Here is a 25,664-nt window from a genome sequence, read left to right as displayed (position 1 = left end):
GACAATTAGAGGCACTGTTTCAACTCTCCCAACCTGGATGAGCCATTTCATCTATCTGAGCATTTATTTTCTTATATACAAAACAAGGGTCTTAATCCACATTTTATAGTAAGAATAACATGAAAATTTCAAGTATGATTATGTGTAGTAGACAGAGCTTATGTTTTTACAGCAAAGACATAAAAAACATATTCTTAGATCATGACATTAAATCCTTAGTTTTCAATTATATTCCTGGAAAATATATTCTCACCTATCTTGTTTAGCCCCGCATTTTGCTTTTTTTTTTTTTTGTGGTTACTGGGGTTTGAACTCAGAGCCTCATGCTTAGTAGGTAGGCACTCTACTACTTGAGAGTTGGTGAGCCCTTGTTTGTGAAGGATTTTTTTTTTTTAGATAGGCTCTCTTGAACTATTTGCCTGGGCTGGCTTCCAACCACAATCCTCCTGATCTCTGCCTCCTGAGCAATGCCCAGCTGTCATTCTTTTCTTTTCTCTTTTTTTTTTTTTTCAGTACTGGAATTTGAAGTCAGGATCTACACCTTGAGAAACTCCACCATCCCTATTTTTTGAGATAGGGTCATGCAAGCTATTTTCCTGGGCTGGCTTCATACCACAATCCTTCTGATCCTGATCTCTGCCTCCTGAGTAGCTAGGATCACAGGTGTGAGCCACCGGCACCTGGCTTATTATCTTCATTTTTAACATTAGAAATATTTCATGGTTCAACTTCAGGGATTTCACTGATTAAATCATTAACATGCCCTAGAGGTCATTAGTTTACTAGTTAGTTTACTAATTACATAGTGAGGTTTTTTTTGGTAATTCTATGCATCCAACTTATCAAATATCCCCCAGAGTATATGTTTATGCTCAGGTAATTTACTTAACTAGTGTCTTGGACATCATTATTTATTGAGCCAGTTAATGAAGACCATTTTGGTTCAGATAATGTAGTTTTTCTCTCTAGTTCAAAAATTGCATTATGGAGCACCTTTTGGTGCTGTTGCTTTTTTGGAGTGAGTTGTTTTGAAAAACAATTTTGATGTGGTACAGTATTATAAAAGCCAACCAGTTTGCTTCTTTGGGGCACTTATGAGAGCAAAAGGATGACGAGGAAGAGATTCTTAATGTGTAAGAAATGAATAATCTGCCTTTTTATTTCATTCTATTTTCTGTTCTCTTTTGTTTTCCCTCTGTGTCTCTGTGTACGTCACATGCAGTGTGTTTGGCGTAGTTATGCAGCTGATGAGAAATCTGTTTCTATTGCAACCTGGAAGCCACACTTGAAGGCCTTGCACACCTGCAGCCCTACCAAGTAGGTATCAATGTGACAGCTGGTGCTGTAGTTCAGTCTTTTCTCATCTGTTAAAATAATATACACACAAAAAAAAGTGTGGATTTTTGACTTGACTTATTCTCTATTGCTCTTAAATGGATGTAAATCTTTTTAGTAGTAACCTGAGCACAAAACTGCATGGAATCAGTAGCATTACTCACCATCCACAGACCTGGATTAAAGATTAAAGGAACGTAAACTTTCATAGGGATTTCTTTCTCCTATTTCAGGCTAATTTTCTAATATCTCATAAAGCCTATCAGAATTCCAAAGGCAAACACCATGGTTCTTGAAAAGTCAGGGTTATTTATCTTCCACCCATCACCTGACCTCGAGAGAGAATTGCTTTAAAAGCAATGTCGCGTTGCACATTTAAGTCTGCCCAAGTCATTTCTCATCTGATCCCCTTATAGGATGTCCTCAAGCTTTCACTTGCAGACCAAACTAATATCATTATCAAAAAAGGAAGAGAAAGAGAACAATTGGAATCTAACAGGATTATGGTACTGACCACAAACACTCGAAATTTCAAAGTAATAACTATTTCCATTCACATTTCACTGGCCAAAGCAGGCCGTCCACTATGTCTAAACTAGCACAGTCCTAGCATATACCTGAAGTAAAGGAGAATCAGAAAAACTATTAATAGTCCTAATGATCACCACAGCGATCTTTAATTTAGAAAAAAAAACAGTCTAAGTCCTAGGGTCCTGAACTCCAGTTCAACAAACAGGGAGTATGGTAAGTCATAATCAGCATCCAAGTTAAGAAGCCCTCACTGAAACACCAAAGTCAGTACGCCACGAGAAAGTCTATGACACCCCAGTTTGATGAGAACTGTCAGTTCTTCAGCTTGCTCAAAAGGTATTAAAGTACTTATCTGCCTTAGCGTTTTAGAGCACTGGCCATTTCCCTTCATAACTCAACAAAACCTTACTTAACCTTAGTGGTTTCATGAGACTCAAGGCACTTCACAAAGCCACCTTGTTCTTACGGATCTGGAAGGAGGTCAGCTGGGAACATCTTCCTGATTCATTGCTTGGCATGCCAGGATTAGTGCCAGGCTGTGGTACAGCATCATGCAATCCATCGGGAAGCAGTAAAGTTATTGTAGCTACCAGGATTTGTTAAGCGGCCTCCCTGTTTTGCCCTGGGCATCTCTTCCTACTCTCAGACAAAAGAACAAGCACTGGTAAGATGATTCCTATGCACTGGTAGGACACATCTCCTAGAGGTCTGTGTCTAAAACTGTCAGCACCTGGGACAGAGATATTCCTAGCCTCCTGCCTCCCTAGGACTTTGGGGACACAGAATCATATCAAGGATTCAAGCCTGAATGCTGTTGAGTGAATGTGTGGATTCACATTCTCTTTTCATTTAGATCTTGAAATTTAGTTGAATTCCTTTTTATTAAATATTACATCCTTTCAAAGTTTTGGTGTAAAAAAAAGAACATCACTCTTGGGTCATCTATTTCCTTGGGTACATGAATCAAAAATGAGAATTACATGGAAATTATATTTCTCATCTTCATGAATTGTTCTAGATAAATGTAAAAGAGAAAGGTTAGTAGGAAAAATGATAGAAGGTTCTCAAGTGACAGAAGAAAATGGTGTATTATCATATGTGATTATCTGGCTTTCCACTTACTGCAGTTTTTGGATTAAAAGTCATTCTGAAGCCTGGAGAAGGTATTTAATAATGAGTCAAATTCTCCCAGTGCATCAACTAATATTTTGCTCACACAATTTCTTCTTTTCCTCTGATACTTTCCTGGTTTAAATGGGGGTGGAGGTGGAGGAGGATTGATGCAAACACTGTCTTCATCCTGCCCCCTTGTGACTCTCAGTCATCCCTCACTCACCTTCCCCTGCAACCTCATTAACCTGAGGTTCAGCCCAATAGACTGAAGAACAGTCATTTGTCCGGAATGACACAGCAGTCACTAGCAAAATTCGTAAGAATCTAGATGCCCTAATGCCTCTTCTCCAGGGATACTTTGGTATTCTTGCAGTTCTTGTTGTTGTTGTTGTCTTGTGGTTCCTTGTTAAATCACTGAAAATGTAACTCAAATTATGGGCTTTTTCCCTAAGAATAATATTCAATGCACAAAGCATCAAAACTTTGCCTATAATTTTAGTGTATTCACAGACTCCCTGAAGCCAAGTTCAAAACCTTTGCATTAGAAAGAAAACCTACTTAGTCAAAGTTTTAAGTCTGTGAGAAGAATAATTTACAATGACCTAGAGGTATATTTTTACACTTATAATTAGCTGGCTTACTGAATGCAGAGTGATGTAGTAAGAAACAAACCAGAGCTTCCTTTTAGGACTGAGAGTCTAAGAACTTGTACAGAAATAAGATCATTGACTCTTCTATGTATCCATTCAATAAGTATTCACTGAAAACCTACTATGAGCACAACACTGTTCTGGGGCCTAGAAATTATGCAGTAGTAAGGGGGAAAAAAACGAACAAGTTAGAATCTAAGGGCTCAGGAAGTATTTACTCAAGGGATACTGGGGATAGATAATAAAAAATAAATATGTAGAATATAAAATATGTGAGGTGACAATAGTGTTAAGGAGAAAAGTAAAATAGAGAAATAAATAAGGGAGTGTCAGGGGCTGCAATTTTAAATAGGTGGTCAGAGAAAAGATCATGTTATCCAGAGCATCATCACCATCATTATCGTTAAAGCTATTGTTATTAAAAAATGCCAGCCCTGTGTGCTGGTTCCCCACTGTTGCAGAGATGCAGTAGGATGCGTTCACTCCACAAGCTCGTCTCAGGGAGTAGTATAAAACTGTGTGGGGGAGAGATGCACAGGCAGAGGGTCATGCCGTACCCACTCAGACTCACCAGGAATAGAGATCAGCAGTTTCTTGCTCTTTTTAGACCTAGCTTTTCTCTTACATGCAACACATCTTAGAGGTCTGAGCAGTTGCTATTTCAAAGTTTTGTTTAAAAAAAAGAAGGGTTTGTAGAGGGAAATATTGTTCCTGATTTTCCTCTCAAAGTCAGTGAAGGTTATGGAAAGGATGAAGCACAGGTAAAAGTGCTACTTTATAGAGTAAGTGGAATATTTTATGAAGCTATAGGAAATTATCAAGCTCCAAGGATGCCAAAGGTACTTTTAGAAGTCAGAATTTAGAGACTACGTGATACAGCCTTCCCATTTAATCATAAGAGCACCAAGACCCACAAGAAAGTGAGGTGCTTGTGCAAAGGCCCACAGTTGATTTGCAAAGAGTAGTGGCCCTGCACAGTGTTGCCTAGACCTAAATTTACTACAGTGATTTATTTAAAATGCCACCCAACAGTAGGCTAGAATCAGAGAGATTTTCTATGTACTTTACTTACTCCATGGGAATTCCTACTTTAAAGAACAGGAGAAAAAAATAATCTGCGTCAACAGTGATGAAGTACAAAGTCATGGACACACAGATGAATGAATCCAGATTTAGTAGTCTGGAAGTCTGCCTTAGGCACAGGAACTGCAGCTGCATTGTAACCAGCAATACTAATGCTGGGTACGGCAGATTCATCACCAGCACTTTTTTCTTGGCCATGGATAACTCTGGCAAAGGAAGAGTCTATGGTGTGTGGCTATCTGGGCAGTATTGGATTTGCCAATTAATGCTGCCTCGGATCTGCACCAAAAGAACATATGATACAAAATTGGGTGCATTAATTATAAGTAATGTTACTTTTGTGGATCCTACTTGAAAACAGTTATTCAAGGTACCTGATTTCCCCAGTCTCCAATTTGGCCATTATCAAGTTCTATAAATGTATTCACCGGTTTGTCATCGTTTCTCTTCTGTCCGCCTGCACCTGAAGGAAAGAACAAGGGGAAACATCAAGCAGGTTTGTGATTTCTCTTTTTGCTACATTTGTTTATAAATCTGATGCCAGCAGATGTTTTAAATGTGTCTCATGAGTAAAATCGATCAACAATACAAGGTGATTAAAAGTGACCTTTCACAGATTGCCTGCAAAGTTTGCTGGGGTTTATTGATTTTTTTTCCTCCTTGGGAGCAGAATCATCTTCCCTAACTCACTCCCTGCTTTAACAGACTGCAGGGCATAGAACATTCTGGGGACAAAAGTAATTATACACTTTGATTACTCCACGATGCCGTTTTTCCAGACAGAATTCTTATCCAAGTGTTCAAAAGTAGTAATCTAGAGGGTTTAGAAATGAAGGATGTTTTTCTGAACACTATGGATTTGGACAGCAGCCCATGATTCACTTTCCTTCATTGGGATCCTGCTTTTGGGGGTGGAGAGTTTTTATTGTATTATTTTAGCAAGAAGTACACTGCGTACAGGAGGAGAAGCATCTCTCTGGGCTATCTCCAGCCCACTGAGGCTTAGTCAGGTGATCCAGTTCAAAAGAAGAGTCCCTCTGTCCCTCAGGAAGATGACACCCAGACAGAAAACTTCTCCAAATAACTCAAGTTCACTCTCCCATGCCCTACAAGGAAGTGCTTTATCAGATTAAATAGAACTAGACCTAGAGGGAACAGAAAATAAAAGAGAACATTTTCATCTGTGCTAATAAGTAACAGGAAGGGTTTGGATTTGGGAAAAAGACCCTGAAGAACAGAGATGGGTGGATCCTGCACTGATGGTGTAAGGAGTGGCAACAAGGGAATACCAGGTGCCTGGAAGGGAAGAAGAGCACATTTTTCCTATCCTTGGCACTTGTTGCAGTAAACAGGAAACAAAGACATCTCCTTCCCAGAGTTGGCTTCTAGGTGGGAGTCAATATGTGTCTAGCTTTGTAGTATAGTAATAATGGCATTAATTATAAAATATTTATTCAATAATGAAATGAGCTTTAAAAGTTTACACAGGGTAATGGGGCCTTGGGTTAACCATTCTTGTATTAGCACTTTAAAAGATTACCAAATTAGGACAAATATATTCATCTATACACAAGATGGATGTGGTAGGACATACACCATTAGGCACTCCTGTGTAGATGAGCCTATGTGGAGATGGCATTAAAGATCCTCTCCTACTTGGTAGCCATAGAGTTAGAGCAAAGGATATTGGACACTCCCAGGTGACACTTCCAGACAGTGTAGTTGACTGAACACTTGGTCTTCGCCACTTCAGAGATATTTCTGACCAAAGAGAGGGTCTAGTCATTCGGCTCAGTATTCTTTGCAGCACTGGAAGAGTCAAGCTAAGTCTGGCCCTTGGTCCTTTTTGCAGTTTTCACACAGCCTTTATCACCCTTCTGTTGTGTCAACATTACTTGAACAAAATAACACAAACTAAATTAAATCATAGCCATTATAAACTGTTCTAATTTCTTTGGTGATATTTAAAAAGCCTCCCTTTCTCAGGAGCTATCTGTTTTTACAAATTATCTCAAAGGGCGTTTGTTTCCAAATTCAAAGGGCAGAGACCATCTTTGGCATAAATTCTAGAACTACTAGAGAGTAAGTTCACCTATCTTGGTTTCATCCTCCGAAAGGGAAGTATTAACACCCAAAGGGACATTTGTAAAGTATTCAGAAATTCTTATGACCATCCTCAGTGAGGGATGACTGGGCTAGTGCATTTTCTAGATGTTAGGATAGCAGAAAATGAAGTGTCACTTTTGAGCTTCTGCTCACTAGTCCAAACAATGAGTCTTCCAGTCATCTGTCCCAGTACAAAAGGACTACCAATAAAATTTTCAAAATTTCATGTTGTTCACTTGCATCTAAAACATTTAAATCTCTTTTGCATGCTTGTGACTGAGGTTTTCACCTCAGATTTGAATATATACAGGACCACCAAGCTCAATTCATAACTTAAAGAATCATCCAGAAATTTCTTGCTTCTCTGCAGTCCTTGGACATTTGACAATTTGAAATCTAACTTGAAACAAGTCCTATGCTACTACCTAGCCTGGATACCTTGCTTGCTTAATATCTCATACTTCACACACTCGTGTCTCCTGTCCCCCGGCTATCTATCTATCACATCATCTATGTAAAGCTATGGCAAAGAATGTGCTCAATAAACTATTTTTGGACAAAGTAATAAAATGTCCCTACTTCAAGTATAGTTCATGTGGAAGACAGGAAAAAAAAAACACAATAAGGGAAAATATAAAGAGAGAAAATTAAAAGCATTGCAATAATCTGAAAAAAATAAGCAACGACTTTGCTTATTTAATTTTCTTTTTTTAATTGACACATAAAAAATTGTGCACATTGAAACTCCCATTTTAATATTGCCTTGGCTTTTACCTTGTGCTCCATATGCAATGGAATTTATAATATTGCATAATGAATGCGGAAAGACTATTGTAATAACAATAGCAACAGCGCCATCTTAGAAAATAACAAATTTGTCCTTACTCAAGCAAAATATGCACAAAGGAAAATGCATTTATAATGAGAGCACTCCCTTAGAGAAGAGCAGCAGCTCTGGATCCAGACTATTGTTAATTAATGCTTGACCCCATTTCAAAGGAACTAATTAGCACAGCCCAATAGCGTAGAGCCCCTCACAGCCTTTGCACTATTGGGTTATTGAAGGCGGTTCAGATAAGCAGATTAGAAAACATTCAGCCCAAGGAGGGGCCAATTTTTTTACCTTTCATATATCTTAGAGTGTGGAATCTCCTAAATCCTTCTTTGTGGTTTTTCTTAATATTAAAAAAAGCTAGGAGCAACCCAAGTGCAGATGAACTCAACGCACCAGCTGTCACCCCTCTCCCAGGTTCCAGGCATCACAGACGGCCATTCACCAAAGACTTTTCTCTCTGCAGAATAGATGGAGGTCAAACACATTCATGTAACCTTCAGTTAATTATGTTCCTTACTTTGGAATGTTCTTGTCAAAAAGAGAAGTTTTGTCTTTCTACACTAAAGCTAGGGTATGTTTAAACAAAATTTATCTATGATATCTCAGGCTAAGAAACAATGTTGTATTGTTTGTGACAGATCCAAAAGCTTTCTTTAAAAGTACAAACCATCAGTCCCAAGGAAAAAACTTAAATATAACTCAACTGAGCAATACTGAAATATTGTTTCTTTGGCTGTCTTTGGTAAGGGTCAGTTACAAATCACTGTTGCTCTTAGCTGAGCCTGCTCTATTCATCCTTTCCTTAAACCATAAATACAATTTATCATCATTTTATTGTTCATTTATTTCCCTCTGTCTTCCCACTAAATCAGTCTAACTTCATATATGCAGTCATAAATGTTTTACTAATTTTATTCTATTTAATCATCTCATTAAGTAATTATTCCTACTCATCTTTTAAATTGGACAGTTTTTCTATGTATGGTACAAATTGTTATTTTCAGAGAATAGAATTTACCTGAGAACACTAACCCAATGTTGTCACCTGCCACATTAACCCAGTATTCTCCCCTTGAACTCCTATGTTTTTCTTCTTCTTTCCCCCTCCCCGCCTCCTTCTGTGCTAGAGATCAAACCCAGGGCCTTGTACATGCTAGGCAAGTGCTCTACCAGTGAACCACACCCTGGCCACACCGTTTCCTCCTTGACCAGGCCCTCAGGTAGTGGTCAGTGAGTCATTACATTGGTATAAGAAAGTGTTTTCCTCTTCCTGCCTAAATTTTCATTGCTACCCTCTGAGATTTGGGGATTACCTATAAGTCTCACTGCTGCCTCCGCTCCTCCTGTGTAAATAAACAATGGCTAAGTATGGAGCTGCCTCACTTCCAGTTTACGAAGCCTTGCCACAAGCCCCTCAAACTTCTCAGATGGCAGACTGTCTAAACTTGCCTTAGCAGTTGCCTGTAAGACTGACATAAGATGCATGTCCTAAAAGTTAAGGCACAAATAATATTCTTTTATTACATTACAATCTTGTGCTGTGACTCATTGATGGTTTGTCTACACTGCTCCAGCATGTTGGCTTTTATTGGGTTTTAAGATGGTGTGAGACTCTTGAACGGAACTCTAGTGCACTTGTGGAAGGAATTTTATTGTGTGTTCTTGTCTTTCTTCTGTATTTACCTTCCATTAGCTACATTTTTTTCTGTGTTCAATGAATAATCTGCAAGTATTGTTAAATTAAACTTAGTATGACTAGACTTTACTTTTTCCCAGCATAGTCAGTTTGGGTCCTTACTGGCAAAATGTTAGCTTGTTTCCAGAACAGTCTTTACAAAATCATCTCTCCTTCTGTTCACGCTTATTGATAGAGGGAAAGGATTTACTCTTTTAAAGTATATCACAGGACTTAAAATAAGAAACATCCTTTTTTATTAACAAAGGAGCTGCCTAGAATCTTTTCTTCTGTTCATTTTTTTTTAGTATGTATCCAATCTGACAGTTACCTATATAACTATAACTGCTGGTGTCTCACAGAGATAAAAAACTAGCTATCTCTACATTTCCAAGCAATTCATGTAATCATTGATTTCTGTAAATATTTATCCTGCAAATTTCTAAAGTATTTTATTCCCCAGTCACTTATATTATGTTGCATTGATATTTTCTAGAGGAGCTTGCTACAGTCTAAAATGTTTGTAGTTATTTTCACCTGAAACTGATGGATGCTAACACATAGACCACCATCATTTGCAATGCCTAGTTCAAATCTAATTACTTCTGCCTAACCATGAAGAGCACTGGCGTATTTCAACCAGCACAATTAAACTACCTAGTACTCACTGCTTATATAGCCTACGTACTTATATATTAAAAACCCATAAAGTGAAATGCCTTTGTTTTTAGTAAAAGAAAGAAAGAAATCCCTAAGCACTTTCCTGGTGGTGAAATGCTTAGTAATGCGCTGCTCTATTTCCCTCACTCCTAGTAAGTTCTGTAGTAATAAGCAGAAGCTCTTCAGAATGTACACCTCACGGAAGCAGAGGTACCCAGCATCCCAGCTATTGACATGAGATTTGAGAATGTCAACTAACCTCAGGTGCATGACCAGGTTACACGCCACCCCACCTGAGCCCTGTTCACAGACTCACTCTCCCTAGGGACTTCTCGAATGAGGTTTCCAGCCCGCTTGGAATTTTCCTTGTTGCCTGTTGCCTGCTTTTGTTAATCCCCACTGGGACAAATAGGCAAGGTCCTGGCTAGGACCGGCAGCCAGCCCGTTGGCGCCCCCTTGTGGCTGAACAGCTGCTAAGCTGCTGCACGCATTGGATTGTTAAGGCTCGGGTTGCCATTATTGTGCCTGAGGCGAAAATTTGTAGAATGCTTATCCTATGAAGAGCTAAACCTCAATTAAGTATAACAATAACTACAGCGTTCTAAGTGCTGGAGGATTACCATGGGGTTATGGTGCCACACAGTTCCTGGCAGGGAGCATCCAGTAGTCAACTGCATGCTGAACCATTTGAGTGACTGGTACATGTGGTTCTGGACAGGGGTTCAACCCTCAAGTACAGAGCAGTTGGGCAGACTCCCCTGAGCTGGGAATGCAGGACTGCATCCTAAAATGCACCAATCAATGACCACAGCGACCTTCTGCCTACTTTCTCCAAAGAGAGACCTCCTTATTGGCCTCCAGGGGATCATTCGTGGTATTCTTCCTAAAATTGCTGTTACATAAATCTTCCTCAAAAGTCCTGCTTATAAATGTCACCAGAAAAAGGCAAGAAAATAATGGAAATTTGAATGTACCAGTGAAGAATCTATATTTTTAATCGATGTGTGTTTTCAGTAACAGCTACCTAATCAGTTTATTACTTATCTAATCTAGATGCTCTGTTGATTTCCAAAGGGGAACTGAAGTAGAACAACTAATAAAAGTGAGCTTTTCCATGACAGGACACACAAACACATATTTGCCTTAGGGTAAAAAATTTTGCCTAGTTAAAAAGTTCTGGGTTAGGATATTATTCTGAATTTTCATACCATTATGTGAAAAGAGAAAGTGAAAACATCACATCTTCTCTAATTTGGTGTGTAATTTTTTGAGTTTATTTTAAAATAGTTTTTGGAAATTCTAAAAATCTGAGGTATTAGCAAATACTTGTATACTTCAGAAGGACAAAAAGGAAGTGACATCTAGAATTAATTTATCAATTTTAAGTGCTTTAAATGGTATTGTGATTTAGAGAATTTTATTCCTACTTTCCATTAATTCATAGAAGTAATGTCAAAATATTTCATAGGGACAATTTTAAAACAGATTTGTAGAAGCAATTCTTAAATATCTTATCATAAATAAACCATGTTTAATGTTGATACTTTCAATTTAGATATTTTATACTCTTTTAGTCATCGAAATTTTTGGGGAGGTGGTACCAAGGTTTGAACTCAGAGACTCATGCTTGTTAGACAGGAGCTCTACCACTAGAACCACACCCCCAGCCCTTTTTGCAGGTAGGGTCTTGCATTTTTGCTTGGGCTGGGCTGGATCACAATTCTGTGTATGCCTCCCAGGTAACTGGGATGACAGGTGTACACTGCCACCACCCAACTTACTTGTTGAGCTAGAGTCTTGCTAATTTTTTGCCTGGGCTGGCCTTGAGCCATGATTCTCCAATCACTGCCTCTGGAGTAACTGAGATTAACAGGTGTGAGCTACTGCCCCTAGCCAAAAACAGATTTTTTTTTTAAGGAATAAAAGAAAGGCCATATTAAATTGTTTTATGATTTTTAACAGTTGCCTGTTCATTTCATTGGCTTAGGAAAGAAACATATCTTGAAAATTTGGGAGAGTAATTTGACGTTTACTGTAGTCACCCTTCTACAGCATCTGTTAGTTTGAGAACAGGTACTGTTACCAAAGACCAGACGTAGTGAGGACTACTTGTGCAGTTATTAACCTAAATCAAGCTGCAGGAGTGAGCCTATGTGTCCTGAACCAGATGATCATAAATTAAATTATGGTTTAGATGCATTGAAATCAGAAAGATTGAAATTTTTACAATTAAAAAAAGATTACAAAAAGTAAACATTTTGGACTCTATCCCTTTGATGGATTTGTTTAAATAATTGAAGGCTTTTGGATGACATGAAGAACTTAGCTGAGAATAAAAAGATGCAGTTTTATGATGTTATTGTCACTCTTGTTTAACGTAATCTATCATTTAATCACACATTTGTCAAGTCTAGAGAAGCCCTTGGGCTGATGGGCCTGTTGTCAAGAACTCTTGAACTCATCACAAAACTGCCCAGCCTGCTCTTTGCATGTGCCTTCAGCTGGTCGCGCTGGGCTTTGCTGTGTCTGCTTTCAGAAAGGGTGATGTCAACTGCATGGTCAACTCCTCTGTTGTAACCAGAACTCTCTGACCACCACAGCTCATGATTTGATTTGTTTTCATGTAAACACACATAAAACATAGTGCCTTTTTAGAATATCATTTGTGAAACAAATAGGCATGGAAAAATAAATGTTATTGTTTCTTGTTAGCTATGAAACACATGTCCACTAAAAACATTTGCTGTTGGCATGCTGCAGCTGTGGACAGTGGACCTTGCGGTAAGTGGAAAAGACAAGACCTCCACTTCGTCTCAGACAATCCTTACCCCTGAGAACGCTCCTTCATCCCCCACGGAGGCTGCAGCATGACTCCAAGTAGTGCTCCAAGCAACCTCCCCTCACATCCATTGCCCCATTATATTTTTCTAGGCTCTTCTGAGTCACACATTGATAATATTGTGTGGCCTTCTAATGCATAGCACAAGCACTTTGTAAAAGAAACAAGAAATCAAACAAAATGGGTATGCAAAGCTTCCTATAGCTCATTTGATTCCTACAAAAATTCCTTACCTTGCTGCCACTTGTATCCTAATACTAGAGATAAGGACTTCAAAACCCAAGTTTCTTTGACTCCACCCTGCCTGACCCCCCAGCACATCACACCACATCCCTTGATTAGGCAAGTGTAAAGATGTATTTGGGGTTTTATTGTTGTTGTTAATGCTTCCTTGATCAGACCATAACAATTCAATTCTGGCCAGCCTCAAAGAACTGAATGTTTAAACACATATAACTTACCAGTAGCTGCCACAGCAAATCAACAACCTGTTTAATAGCAGGAAATTGTGTAAGTGAACACTACATTGCATTCCGCTAATCAGTCATCACATTCATTACGTGTTGAGGCTGTTCTACCTTGTGTGGTTTCTGTCTCAGAAGAATGCATATAAGCATAAAAGAACCGTAATGTTAAGTGTTGTATGTATAATGTGTATGCAGTGCTACCAACCGCTATGAAATTGCATGAATTTATGGATACCATAATCTTGCCTGGAAGATAAAATGCATGCTGAATGTAGGGACATGTGTAACTGTCATCCCTGTTTTCCTATAGAGATGTTAAGAAATTACAAAGAGATATGCTCCCAAACAAGACTACTTTGTTTTTCAAATCTTAAAGTTAGGGGAAAAGCTAAAATCACCCAGTAGTTTTTAAAGTGAATTCCAAACCACTCCCTGGTTATCGCCAGTGCAATCTGGTACAAACTGCTGTACCTGGTCTCAGATCTTACTGTGATGAATCCAAAAAGTGTGTGTATGCCTATAAAATGAGACGAATTACAAATGAACACAAACAGATTAAGTAAAGCTCAACTTTTCAATAATGGAGAAATACATTATGTTCCTACTTGCTCCACCGTTGTGCCTGTGAAATATATAGCCACGTACAGTTTCTCAGAAGATTGACCCGAGTGCAACGGAAGCAATTTCTTGAAATGGAATAATTGTGCCTCTGTTTTCCACAGTCAGAAGCTAAGTTTTAAGGAGCGTGTGCGCATGGCTAGCCCGAGGGGCCAGAGTATTAAGAGCAGACAAGCTTCAGTAGGTGACAGGAGGTCCCCGAGCACCGACATCACAGCCGAGGGCAGTCCCACCAAAGTGCAGAAGAGCTGGAGTTTCAACGACCGAACCCGCTTCCGGCCATCACTGCGCCTCAAAAGTTCTCAGCCAAAACCAGTGATAGATGGTAAGCCCGGTTTTTCCATAACCATTTTTAATTTCATCGGCTGTAGTCAGTGAGATTACGAAATGATTAGTTCTCCATGGTACCTCTTGAAGATAGAAGGAAAGAATCCAGGAAAAGAAATTATTTATTTTATTGGAAATTTATTCATTGCTTTGGGCAAATGTACAGAACCTACATTAATTTAGGGGAGCAATTTTGGCAGCTAAACCTACATTTCAAAGAAGCCAAGGGGCCGGGGACTTAGCGTGGCAGTGGAGCTAAGCACAGGAGGTCCTGGATTCCATTCTCACCGCCACCAAAAGAAAAAAATAAATATCAAAGAAGCCAAATACAATTTTGTCGATTCCTCACTCATATGTCCAATACATCCACATTGGTGTGACTATCTTTCTGGTATGTATGTTATATATTATCAGCAAAGGGACAAAAGCCAAGGGCAGCTAAGTGCTCCAAGCATCCTGATCACAGTAAGAGGTGACAGATAGCCCCTTTCCCACAGGCATCAGCTAAAACTAAGCCAGAGCTTACTGCTTATCTTCCTCAGAGGCACTCCTGCTGGTGAACGTTCTTTTGAAGTCTTCCAGTGATGAGTGACGTTCAAGTTCTTCTCCCAAGAGGATCCTATCTTATTTATCATATTATGTAGAAGTTTACTGGCCAACACACTTTATCATGTGCCACATAGCTTTCATGTTTATAAAATAAAACATTTTAGTTTTTCATTAAAGATTAGCTTGGTTTTAAGTATGCCCCCTGGGATGTCTTATACTGGGCAAAGAACCAAAATCAAATAGCCTCTTCCATTAATGCACAAAACGGCAAAGGCTATCAGTCCTTCTGCTCTCATTCTCTAGAATAACCTGTATTTTCCCAGGCCCCGAAAGCTCAAGGGATAAAACTAACAAGCCGGGGTCATAATCACAGTGAACTCAGGCTCCTTGCAGTGAAATCCCCAAAACCTCAGCCCACAGCCCCTCCCAGCTTCCTCACAGGCCCCTGGGGAGAGGGCTTCCACTCTCAAGTGAACAGTGTGAGTCCCCTCTCCACACTTCTCCATTCTCCACAACCCCATGGGTGCCCTGCTCTCCAAATAGACTCCTAGTCTCTGACCCAGTCTGGCCTCTCCTGGGGGAACTGGCAGCTCCCATCCCCAGGGCAGGACATGCTGATCCTGCCACACTTAGCCCCACCTGTTGCTCTGCTAAGGTGGAAATGCCTTTCCATCAACGCTGGTCACTCCTCCACCAAGCCACTTAAGTGTCCTGAGTCATCAGCACAGATTTTCAGTGCCCTCAAGTTTCCACACTTTCTTTCCTAGGAATTTGGCTGAAAGTCCTTGAGCAGCTGAGTCTGCAGTAATTGGTAACAGGGCTTTATGTTACACTTGAGATAGACTTGCTGAATATAAATGGATATATCCTTTCTGGAAGGTAATTTGGCAAAAATATATTAAAGCCTTTGCATATGCCTAAGCCTAGACATATCCTACCCACCAGCTCCATTTCTACAATACAATCAATATAAAGAAATAGCATCAGACATTGACAATTATTCTATAAATGAAAAATTATTGACATGAAAAATGATCACAAGCCAGGCATGGTGGTACATGCCTGCAATCCCAGCATTTGTGAGACTGAGACAGGAGGAATGTGAGTTTGAGGCTAGCCCCTGGCCTACATAGCAGACCTTGTCTCAAAAAGATGTTCACAAAAAGTTGTCCCATTTTTGCTCATATATTTATATATTATGTATCATATGTTATGTATGTAGATTTGTGTGCTTATAGGGAAAGGTCTGGAAAGACAAAATGCATAAATCTCCAAGTGGTGAGACCAGTTATATTCTGTTTCTTCATTCTCCTCATCTGCATTTCTTAATATTTCTATGATGATCATAAAAAGCTTTTGTAATACGAAAGCAAAGTAAAATGTTTTGTTATGCATAAGTCCCTCCGTTCTTGCACTCTCCCCTCTTCTTCCCCTCATCTGCTCTAGGGCCCTTGAACTCATTGATATTCTCCAAACTCCCCTCTTCAGGCTGACTTCCTCCCTACAGGTGGAAACACCTGCTCTTAGTGAGGGGACCCGCCTTCACTGAGTGTTGACTTACACTGTCTAATGAGGTTTAACAGCTTCTACAAACAGAGCTCTTAGGTGTTTCGTGGGTTACCATCACCACATACCACAGACTGGGTGGTTGAAAGAAGAGAAATTCATTTTCTCACACTTTGGAGCTTACAAGTCCCAGATCGAGGTGTTGGAGGGGTGGTTCCGTTTACAGCTCACTTCTCGATTTGTAGAAGGCCATCTTCTCTGTGTCTTCTCGTCATCTTTCCTCTCTACCTGTCTGTGTCCAAATTTCCTCTTCTTACAGGAACACTAATCATATTGGATTAGGGCCCACCCTAATAACTCCATTTTAATTTAATTACTTCTTTAAACACCCCGTTTCCAATTACAGTCACAGTTAGTGGCACTGGAGGTTAGGATTACAACGGATGCATGGGGGAGTGGAAATTCAGCCATCACAGAGCTCCTGCTCACATCAGAGCATCTCTGGCAACTGAGGTGTGTCCATGTCTTGGACTCTGACCCTGTGTTCCTACTGTACCAAAAACCCATTCATCACCCATTACAATGGGCCATATTCTTCCAATGTAGGCTTCAAAAAGCATCCAACTCCTTGCTATGAGGCTTAGGGTTGGCTGCACATGTTTAACTATAAAATGTGTAGAACTTGGATTCCAAGCATAAAAGATGAATTCTAGTTTACTGTTGGCCAGAGGGAAAAGAATTTCAGAGACTTGCTAGAACCAGCACTATCCATCATGGTATTTTCTGTATCTGCAAAAACATCCCAGAACTCAGACATAAAAAGACTTCCTATCCTCAAACAAATCATAAATTGGAAAGATCTCCCACTTTCTAGATCATTTGGTACAAGTGCAGCTCTGCTTGGTTAGAAAGGAATTGCTTTTCTCTAGTTGATGCCCATCTCAGTGGATTCTGAGCTCCTCAGGGGAGGTGAGGCTGATTGCTGTCCTCCTGAAGTAGCTTCATGGGTGCCCACGGCAGGAGACCATGGCTCCTGAGTCCTCATTCAGTACAGCAGTCCAAAGTCTTCATTTCTAATTTAACTTGATGTTGGGCCTTGGAAAATTGGAGGTTCTTTTTTTTACAAGGAAAAAAAACTGAAGTAGCTATCCAGTAAATGCGGACCTCAATTATACATTTTTATTTTTAGTGCCTCTCCAGGATTTAAGTATGTCTAAAATCCACTTATCACTGTAGAAAATAATATAGAACACTACAGTGTACTCCCAGTTGTTTCAGGTCTATTTCTTTACTCACTTCACAGTGCTTTTCTTCTTTTTCTCTTTCCCTTGCATCTTTTGGGCATTTCATTGCCCATTATCATGCTCAAAGAAAGTAGATGAATAAAAGAAAGAATAACAGAAATTCAGCTCAGCCTGAAAGTTAAGAACTAAATTTACATTTGGAAAGTAATAGGCCTATAGCTGAAATTTATTTTGAGAAAACAAAATAAATTTAATCTGTAAATTTTAGTAGTTCCTACTAAATCTGATACATTTCACTATAGATGGTAGTATTTTAATTTAATGACTCATATAAAAAGTTATTAAATACCCATGCTGTTTTTCTTTTCTTTTTTTTTTTTTTTTTTGCTGTACTGGAGTTTAAACTCAGGGCCGACACCTTGAGCCACTCCACCAGGACTTTTTTGTGTTGGATATTTTCAACATGGGATCTTATGAACTATTTCCCTGGGCTAGCTTCGAACCATGATCCTCCTGATCTCTGTCTCCTGAGTAGCCAGGTTTACAGGTGTGGGCCTCCGGTGCCTGGCTGTTATCATTTTTTATGAGATTAACATTTTACACTTAAAAGGGGCACAACTGCTTCCTAATATCTCATACTTTTGTGTGTCAGAGAAATGAAAAGTAGCAAACAGATGTTGGAGCCTGAAATGTACAAATGACAAAGGAAAGACAATCATCTATCAGGACTAGTGTGGTGTTGCCATAACAAATTTATTTTGCCCAATATAATATGAATGGCATTGTTAATTTATAAATTCTATAATAACAAATTGAAATGCTTCATTAGTCAGTCAATAGTATTTAAGCCTCTTCATATAATTTTAGAAATTAGGAGCATAGATGGGATATTTTTTCATGAATGTATGAGAATAATAGGATCAGAAAGACAAAAGCCACAAGTTTTTCCTCATAGGCTGAAGATAGATTCAAAGATAAACATATACACAGAAACAAGCATGATCACATACAAACTCAGATGTAGAACATGTTTGTAACAGTGGAACTACTCTATGGAACTTGGGGAAAGAGAGAAAGGGAAAGAGATGATAGAGCATTGGTATATGGCATAACATAAGATGTGAAGGTAGAGGATATAAGGATGTGTATTGAAAGCTTTGAAAAATGGGTGGGGGGGAAGGTAAAAGGAAAGGGAGAGTGTTCGAAGGGATTGAACAGACCAAAGTAAAACACACCCACAGAGAGCATACATTGAGACACCCCTTTGAATGTCAACTTGAATATTAATAATGAAAACCTGGACTGTAAAATAGGTACGGGGAGAGGGGTAGACTAGTGGGAAGGGGGAGGGTGAAGGAAGGAGATTAAGGTGATGGTATATGATTTATAGACTTCATATACCTACATGAAACAATTGCTTTAAGTGGGGTGGGGAGAGGCCTCAGGGGGAGAAACAATGGGGGCAATATAAATAATGTACAATATAAGTCTAATCAGAATATGTCACTACAAAGCCTCCCCATAATGATTACATCCTAACAAAAAATGTATTAAAAAATAATAAATTAGCCCTTAAATATTTAAAAGAGTTCTTGTTAGATGCAAAAAAAAAAAAAAGAAAGAAAAAGAAGAATGATAAAACTAACTTCTGTTGAATCCTTCTCTGTGTCAGGGGTCGCTCTAAATGCTTTACCTCTGTGACTTCATTTCATTTTCCCTATGTCCCTATGAAATGTTATTATCCCCATTACTATCCCCATTTCATGAATGGGGAAACTAAGACTTAAAGCTAAGTAACTTGCCCAATGTCTAGCAGATGTTAGTAGAGAAACCACAAAACACACACCGTCCTCTTATGGACATAGTCTAAGATGTACTCCTGTCAAGCCTCCTTACCATCTTCCGTTTCCTCTCCCCCTCCTACCTGGCCCCTGCTTTCACTCTTCCATCTTCAGTCCGTCCAGATTCCCCATCCCTTATAAGCTTTTACTACTGTTCCATCTCATGTTTCTTCAAGCTCCAGCCACCACACCTCTTAACAACCTCTTGTTCAAAGTTTCCCAGAGCTCCAAGATTAGCCAAATTGGGAAATGGCCTTTCACTGACCCCTTTCTGTTTTGATCAGGTATCTAGGAAGAGATTCAGGATAACAGCCATGCTGGTCTGTGTCTATTTGCCCAGGCAGGGAGACAAAGGATGGGGTCATCTGAGGCCTGTTTCAAGATGCAAAAGGCAGTGTCAGAAGATGGAAAGCTGTTAGCTTACCAACCAAGCAAGTAGAAGGTGAAAGATTATAAGTAAGAGAAACAGCAAGCAGCCAAAAAATCCATAAGAAAGACACTAGAGCCAGAAAAGTTTTCAGATTTCTGGAGACTAGTTTTTCTATCAAGGTGGCCTATCCTTGCTAGACCCTGCTACACATGGGAAAGGTTTTTAGAACTGCACTCAAAGAGTACAGTAATCTTGACAGAGCACAAGTAGATAGATCCACCCTATGGTGCCTAATAATTTGATATGAAATAAACCCCGTGTCCTACAGCAGTTAGCATCTGTTAGTTCAAAAATGACAGTAGATTAGAAATCTATCTCACATATACAAAATACCATGCATGTTTTAGTATGTGTACTGTTGTTCCAACTTCAAGGGAAGATCTCATTCCTGTTAAGCCATCCCCAGGGCTAATGCTGGCTGCTAGGGAAGACATACCCTCATGAGATGTTTATGAGAAAGATTAGTTCAGCCTGGGTGCAGGAGATATGTGGGGTACACTGAGTGCAGTCTGAGTGAGCTAAAGAGGCTGAACCCCTTCCAGTCATGGGTGTCCCTTGGGAAAAGTCTCCTTGCTCCTGGCACTGCTAGGAGACATCTCCTCTTTCTCTCTTCATGTTCCTTTCTCCCCTCAGCCAGTGCACCAGTGAGGATGCAGTTGAATATCCAAATACTTTAAACAACAATGCAATTTATAATGCCACAGAAAAAAGCCCAGAGACAAGAGGATTCCCAGCAAGGAACATTAGGGCTCTGGCTTCATATCTTGAGGATTCTCGTGACCCTTGTTTGGATGCTGCCTCATTGATGTCCCCACTTCCTCCCCCTGGAGAGAAACAGCCAAGCAGTTCCAAGCCTCTTACCCAGATACATCACTTTCAGAGGCAGAAGGGAGGCCATCTTAGATTTGTATCTCTTCTTAAAACTGAGGAAAACTGTCCATTGGCATCTTATTTTGTAGAATTCTCACTAACCTAAAGAATGGACTATTGTCATTGACAGTCACCAGTTAGGACCCAGCTGATGGGTCTGGGACCAGACTCTCTAACACACAAAACTGGATACATTTGAGAATTAAGGTTTAAAGATAGGGTATTGGGAAAGTAATCTCTAGTAGTGTCTGATAAAGCCAAAAAATTGTTTCTGCTTTGGGGTGAAGGTAAGAAAGCAGTATGCCCTTAATCATGGTATTTCCTCCCAAATATTTTGTCTGTCATTTCAGTTCCTCTAAATGTCTAGAATTGTTGCATATAAAAGCAGATTGGGAATTCCTTTCTTCCTTCATTTGTCACATTGTCTCCATGAGACCATGAACACAGACTGTCCTAACTTCTTGAATTTCAAAAGAAGGACAAAGTGGATAAAGGAAGGACCAGATAAAAATAAATAAGTTAGAGGCTGAGCATGCAATACATGCCTGTAATCTCAGCACTTGGGAAGCAGAGGCAGGAGAATGGCAAGTTCAAGTCCATCCTGGGCTACCTAGAGAGACCCTGTCTCAAAAAACAAACAAATAAATGCATACATAAATAAATAGAGTCTTTCGATCATCTAACCCCTTCTCACACGTTTCCTGTCAGTGCCACTAAAGGAAGATTGGCCCAGTGCCTTCCTCTCCACCCTTTCAGCATCTCAGTGATGCCTCACTCCTCAAGCCACTTCCCTTAGTGACTCTTCTTTTTGATATTAATGATAACTGACCAGATCTGACCTAAAAACAGCAAAAGGACTGGGGAGTGTAGCTCAGTGTAGCAGGACACTATATAAGGGGATAAACATCAGGGGTTGGGGGTCTTTGGGGACAATCTTAAAGGCTGGCTGCCATAAATTTCTTGAAATTCAATATATCTCAACTCACAGATTTCCACCTCTTCCTTTCAACTTGTCACAACCCCTAGGCACCAGTTCTCCATTCCTTTGGAACATTTCCATTACTTCCCTGCTTCTAAAAGCATCTGGACTTGTGACCTCTGGTATAACCACGTCATGTATAGTATCCTTCCTGTTATATATCTTAGCCTTCAGCCTTGATCACATTACAGCTGCATGATTATAATCCACTCACTGTAGCCCTTCAAAAATAATGGTAGTTCACACCTGTAATCCCAGCTCTTCAGGAGGAGGAGATAGAGGATGGCAGTTTGAGGCCAGCCCAAGCAAAAAGTTTGCAAATTCCCTTATCGACCAATAACCTGTGTATGGTGGCACTCACCTGTTATCCCAGCCACCCAGGAAGCATAAATAGGAGGGTCACAGTCCAGGCCTACCCAAGCATAAAATGAGACCCTATTTTAAAAATAACTACAGCAAAAAGGACTGGGGCCATGACCCAAGTGGTAGAGCACCTGACTAGCAAGTGTGACAGCTTGAGTTCAAACCCCAGCACTACAAAAGAATAAAAGTTAGCAAAATACTGAGTATACACTCAGTGTAACAAAAATTAGTGTAACAAAAATAAATACAAAAAACAAGGGAATTACCCTGGTTTCATGTCTCTGACACAGAAAAGTGCCTCCCTCCCTTCACTAGATCCCAATCTATTTCTTCCATTGCCAAAGTCAGGGATCTCCCTTAATGTTCTAAGTATGTCCTGTGTCCCATCTATCATTGTGAGGCATAAGTGGGCACCAGAATGGATCATTCAGAGAATTTGAATAAGCCCTCCATTGCTGGATTTCAATCCAAGTCAGAAAATAATTAAGGAATGTTACTCAGAGCTAACGTTTTCCTTGACATTCAGGGGCCAGTGAGTACACATGACAAACGCCACCCCAAGGAATTTGCCATTTGTAAGTTTTACAGTTCAGCCCCATCTCTGTTGTAGTATTGATTTGTACTAGGGTGGACAAAAGGCGATCTCAGATTTGACACTTTTCAGAAACAATCTGTGCATGGCCTCTGAAATTTGCACAAATAAGCACAAAGTTAACCATTACACAAATCACAGAATTTAGCCTATATTTAGAAGAACTTTTCAACTGCATGGTGATCTTTCATTCGTATATCTCAAATTATTTCCTTCAATGGTACACTGAGTTGTCTGCTTCACAAAGAGAAACCAATATGACACAATTTTTAAATTATATTTAATCACGTTCATGGTGTGCTCTACTTGGCAAAGAAGAAAAAAAAGAGGTTAGGTAAAAGCCAGGATTGTCCTTTTATTGCAATGGACAGGTAACATAGGAAAAAGACAGGTTACCCAGCCTTTGCTTTTTGCTATCTGCAATATGAAACTTTCATTCTTTGCCCCAAATTCCTTTTATTTTCCTTTTGGTGAATGATTTTTTCCAGTTTTTCTTCCCTTGTTGTCTTTTTCCTCTGTTGCCACATATAGTACATAATCAGAGCTCCTGGACTCAGAAGAATATTGCCTGAGGAAAATTAACCTTTGTACCTCCAGTTACAAACCAGGAAACCCTTAATTCCCACTAGTGAGAGATTTGCATCTTTCATTAGTCTTCAGCAATAGCAACTGGTATACCACACAGGCTGTTGGAATGATGACTAATCATTTCCAAAATTGTTTCAAACCGATATTCCTGGGCTGGGATGTATCTCAGTGGTACAGTGCTTGCCTAGCATGTGTGAGACCCTGGGTTTGATCCCAGCACCAAAAAAGAAAAGATAAAAAAAAACCCAAAAACCTGTATTCCTATGATTTAGTGTTTTAGTTGAAAAATGGCATGACTCCATATCTCCTTACATTTGCCTCAGTTGTCTGTTGTTGAATAACTACCTCCTTCTCCCAGATTTAGTGACTTAAAACAGCCACCATTCACTTAGCCCGCAGTTCTGTTAGGCAGCTCAGGTCTTGGCTGGACTCACAGTCGGGGATCTGCTGCTGGGTTGGCTGGGGGCTAACTGTGATTGGTCATCTGCCCCGTGTGGTCTCTCACCTGCTGGGCTGGTTCACAGGGTGGTGGTGAGTTCTTAAGAGCAATGCAAGTGGAATCTGCTAAACTCAAACCATCACAGTACATATTCCAAGACAGCCTGCTCATCAAGACAAATGGCAAGAACAGTCTTAATGCAGGACTCCACGTCTTAAGGAAGGAACTGCAAGTACCATGGTCAGTATTGCAATCTATCAGTCATTTGTGACTTACTCACTTTTCAGTATTTCCAAATCATATTGATTCTTTGAAGACAGTGTTAGAACCTATTCATTTTGTATTCTGCTCTAAACTTTCCTTCACTTTCAGAGCTTGAGAAGAAAAACAGCATTGTGAGCATGTAGTATATGCCAGGCATTGACTAGGCATTTTCATCTATTGGTTTATTTAATACTCACATAAACCATTTTGCAGATAAGGAAATTAAGACTCAGAAAGTGCAAATAACTTGCCTATGCCACAGGAGAATTTTGAAATTGTACTTAGAACTAATTTCAAAGCTTTTTATTTTCTAGCATGCTCTTTGCATGTTCTTTTTTATATAATTTATATCATTAGTAAATGCATCAATGAAAATTGGTGTAAACAGGTTACATGTTTAACATTAGCCAAATAATTTATTATCTGCTTTTTCAAAATATATGGCAGATCTGCTGAATTTGTGCCCCTTTATCATTGTACACTACAAACATTCTCTCCCAAGCCCTTCCTGTGGCAAACAAGATAATGCACTAGTAATTCCCATTGTTTTTTTAAAGCAATACTTATGTTGCCATGTCTAGTAAAATGAATTGAAACATCAGGGTTGACACATTGGCATTTCCTGACAATATCATGCCAGCCTCATAAGAGTTGAAAGTTGAGAAAAATTATCAGATATATTTAGAATTCTCCAACAGACTTGATGAAAGAATAATGCAAATTTGCGATTCTGCAGTTTGTCAGGCCATTATGAAGCATAACTGCTTTGATTAAGGTTGGACATCTCTGAATATGGTTGAAAGGAAACATCACATCCTTGTAGAGGTAGGATTAAGTCCTGCTAAATCATTTCACTGTTGATTCAGAACATCTCTCCAATGTGAAGCATTCTAGAATGTACAAGTGTTGAATGGTAGGCACAACTCATTAGCCTCTTCAATTTAGCTCAGTTGTAGCCTACGTGAGGAGAGTACCTGAGACCATGCTGTCAAATGTGGAGTATCCACTGTCTCTGTGATCTCAACATGGTTGGTCACTTCCCTTTGCTAAGATGGCCTCAAGATTTGTTTTAATAAAGGCAGTCCTTCTAGACTATGAATTCACCTTGCTTTTGTTACAAACACCTTGACGATTTGCTAGTGAAACTACAAAAATCTATAAACATTGATTTTTCTATGTATGAGTAAAAAAGTGCTTTTAAGAGCTATGAGTTTGGCCAGGCGCCAGTGGCCCACACCTGTAATCCTAGCTACTCAGGAAGCAGAGATCAGGAGGATCATGGTTCAAAGCCATATTGGACAAATAGTTCAGGAGATCCAATCTCAAAAATACCCAAAACAAAAAAAAGGGCTGGTGGAGTAGCTCAAGGTGTACAACCTGAGTTCAAGCCCCTGTACCACAAAAAAAAAAAAAAAAACATGTTATGAGTCTTATGTCTTCATTTCAAAATTGGGAAGACTCCTAGTGCCTTGAGTATAGGAAGATCTCAAGGAACTTTCATGAAAATTGAATTAATCAGACACCATGGCTAGAATCATGGAGGAAAACAGAGCTTGTTTCAATCCTAGTACCCTCACTAAGTTGAGTGAGATGGGACAAATGACCTACCCTCACTCTATTGTTCTCTCTCTCTGTCTCTCTCTCTCTCTCTCCCTTCCTCTCTTTAGGAATAATACCTAACAGTATAGTTATGAGTAATAATGAAATATAATGCATGCAGAATTCTTGTACAATACCAAGCATAGTACAGGTGTTCAATA

The 25,664-nt window shown here is 39.5% G+C and overlaps 1 protein-coding gene across 5 annotated transcripts in view; it reads left to right on the top strand.

The window, feature by feature from the left end:
* Positions 1–25,664, top strand: part of Kcnq5 (potassium voltage-gated channel subfamily Q member 5) — a 525,873-nt gene that overhangs the window by 459,187 nt on the left and 41,022 nt on the right. For 2 of the 5 annotated variants that reach the window (XM_074079853.1, XM_074079881.1), the window contains 4 exons: positions 1,223–1,317; positions 5,182–5,208; positions 10,142–10,198; positions 14,017–14,237. In XM_074079853.1, the coding sequence (XP_073935954.1) occupies positions 1,223–1,317; positions 5,182–5,208; positions 10,142–10,198; positions 14,017–14,237 (400 nt within the window). Of the gene's footprint in view, positions 1–1,222; positions 1,318–5,181; positions 5,209–10,141; positions 10,199–12,748; positions 12,770–14,016; positions 14,238–25,664 lie in introns of all 5 variants that reach the window. The other 3 variants (XM_074079860.1, XM_074079868.1, XM_074079876.1) reach the window with 3 other exon arrangements.

This window comes from Castor canadensis, chromosome 1 (assembly GCF_047511655.1).
Source record: "Castor canadensis chromosome 1, mCasCan1.hap1v2, whole genome shotgun sequence".
NCBI classification, from domain to species: domain Eukaryota; kingdom Metazoa; phylum Chordata; class Mammalia; order Rodentia; family Castoridae; genus Castor; species Castor canadensis.
This window is presented reverse-complemented; position numbering and strand designations above follow the sequence as displayed.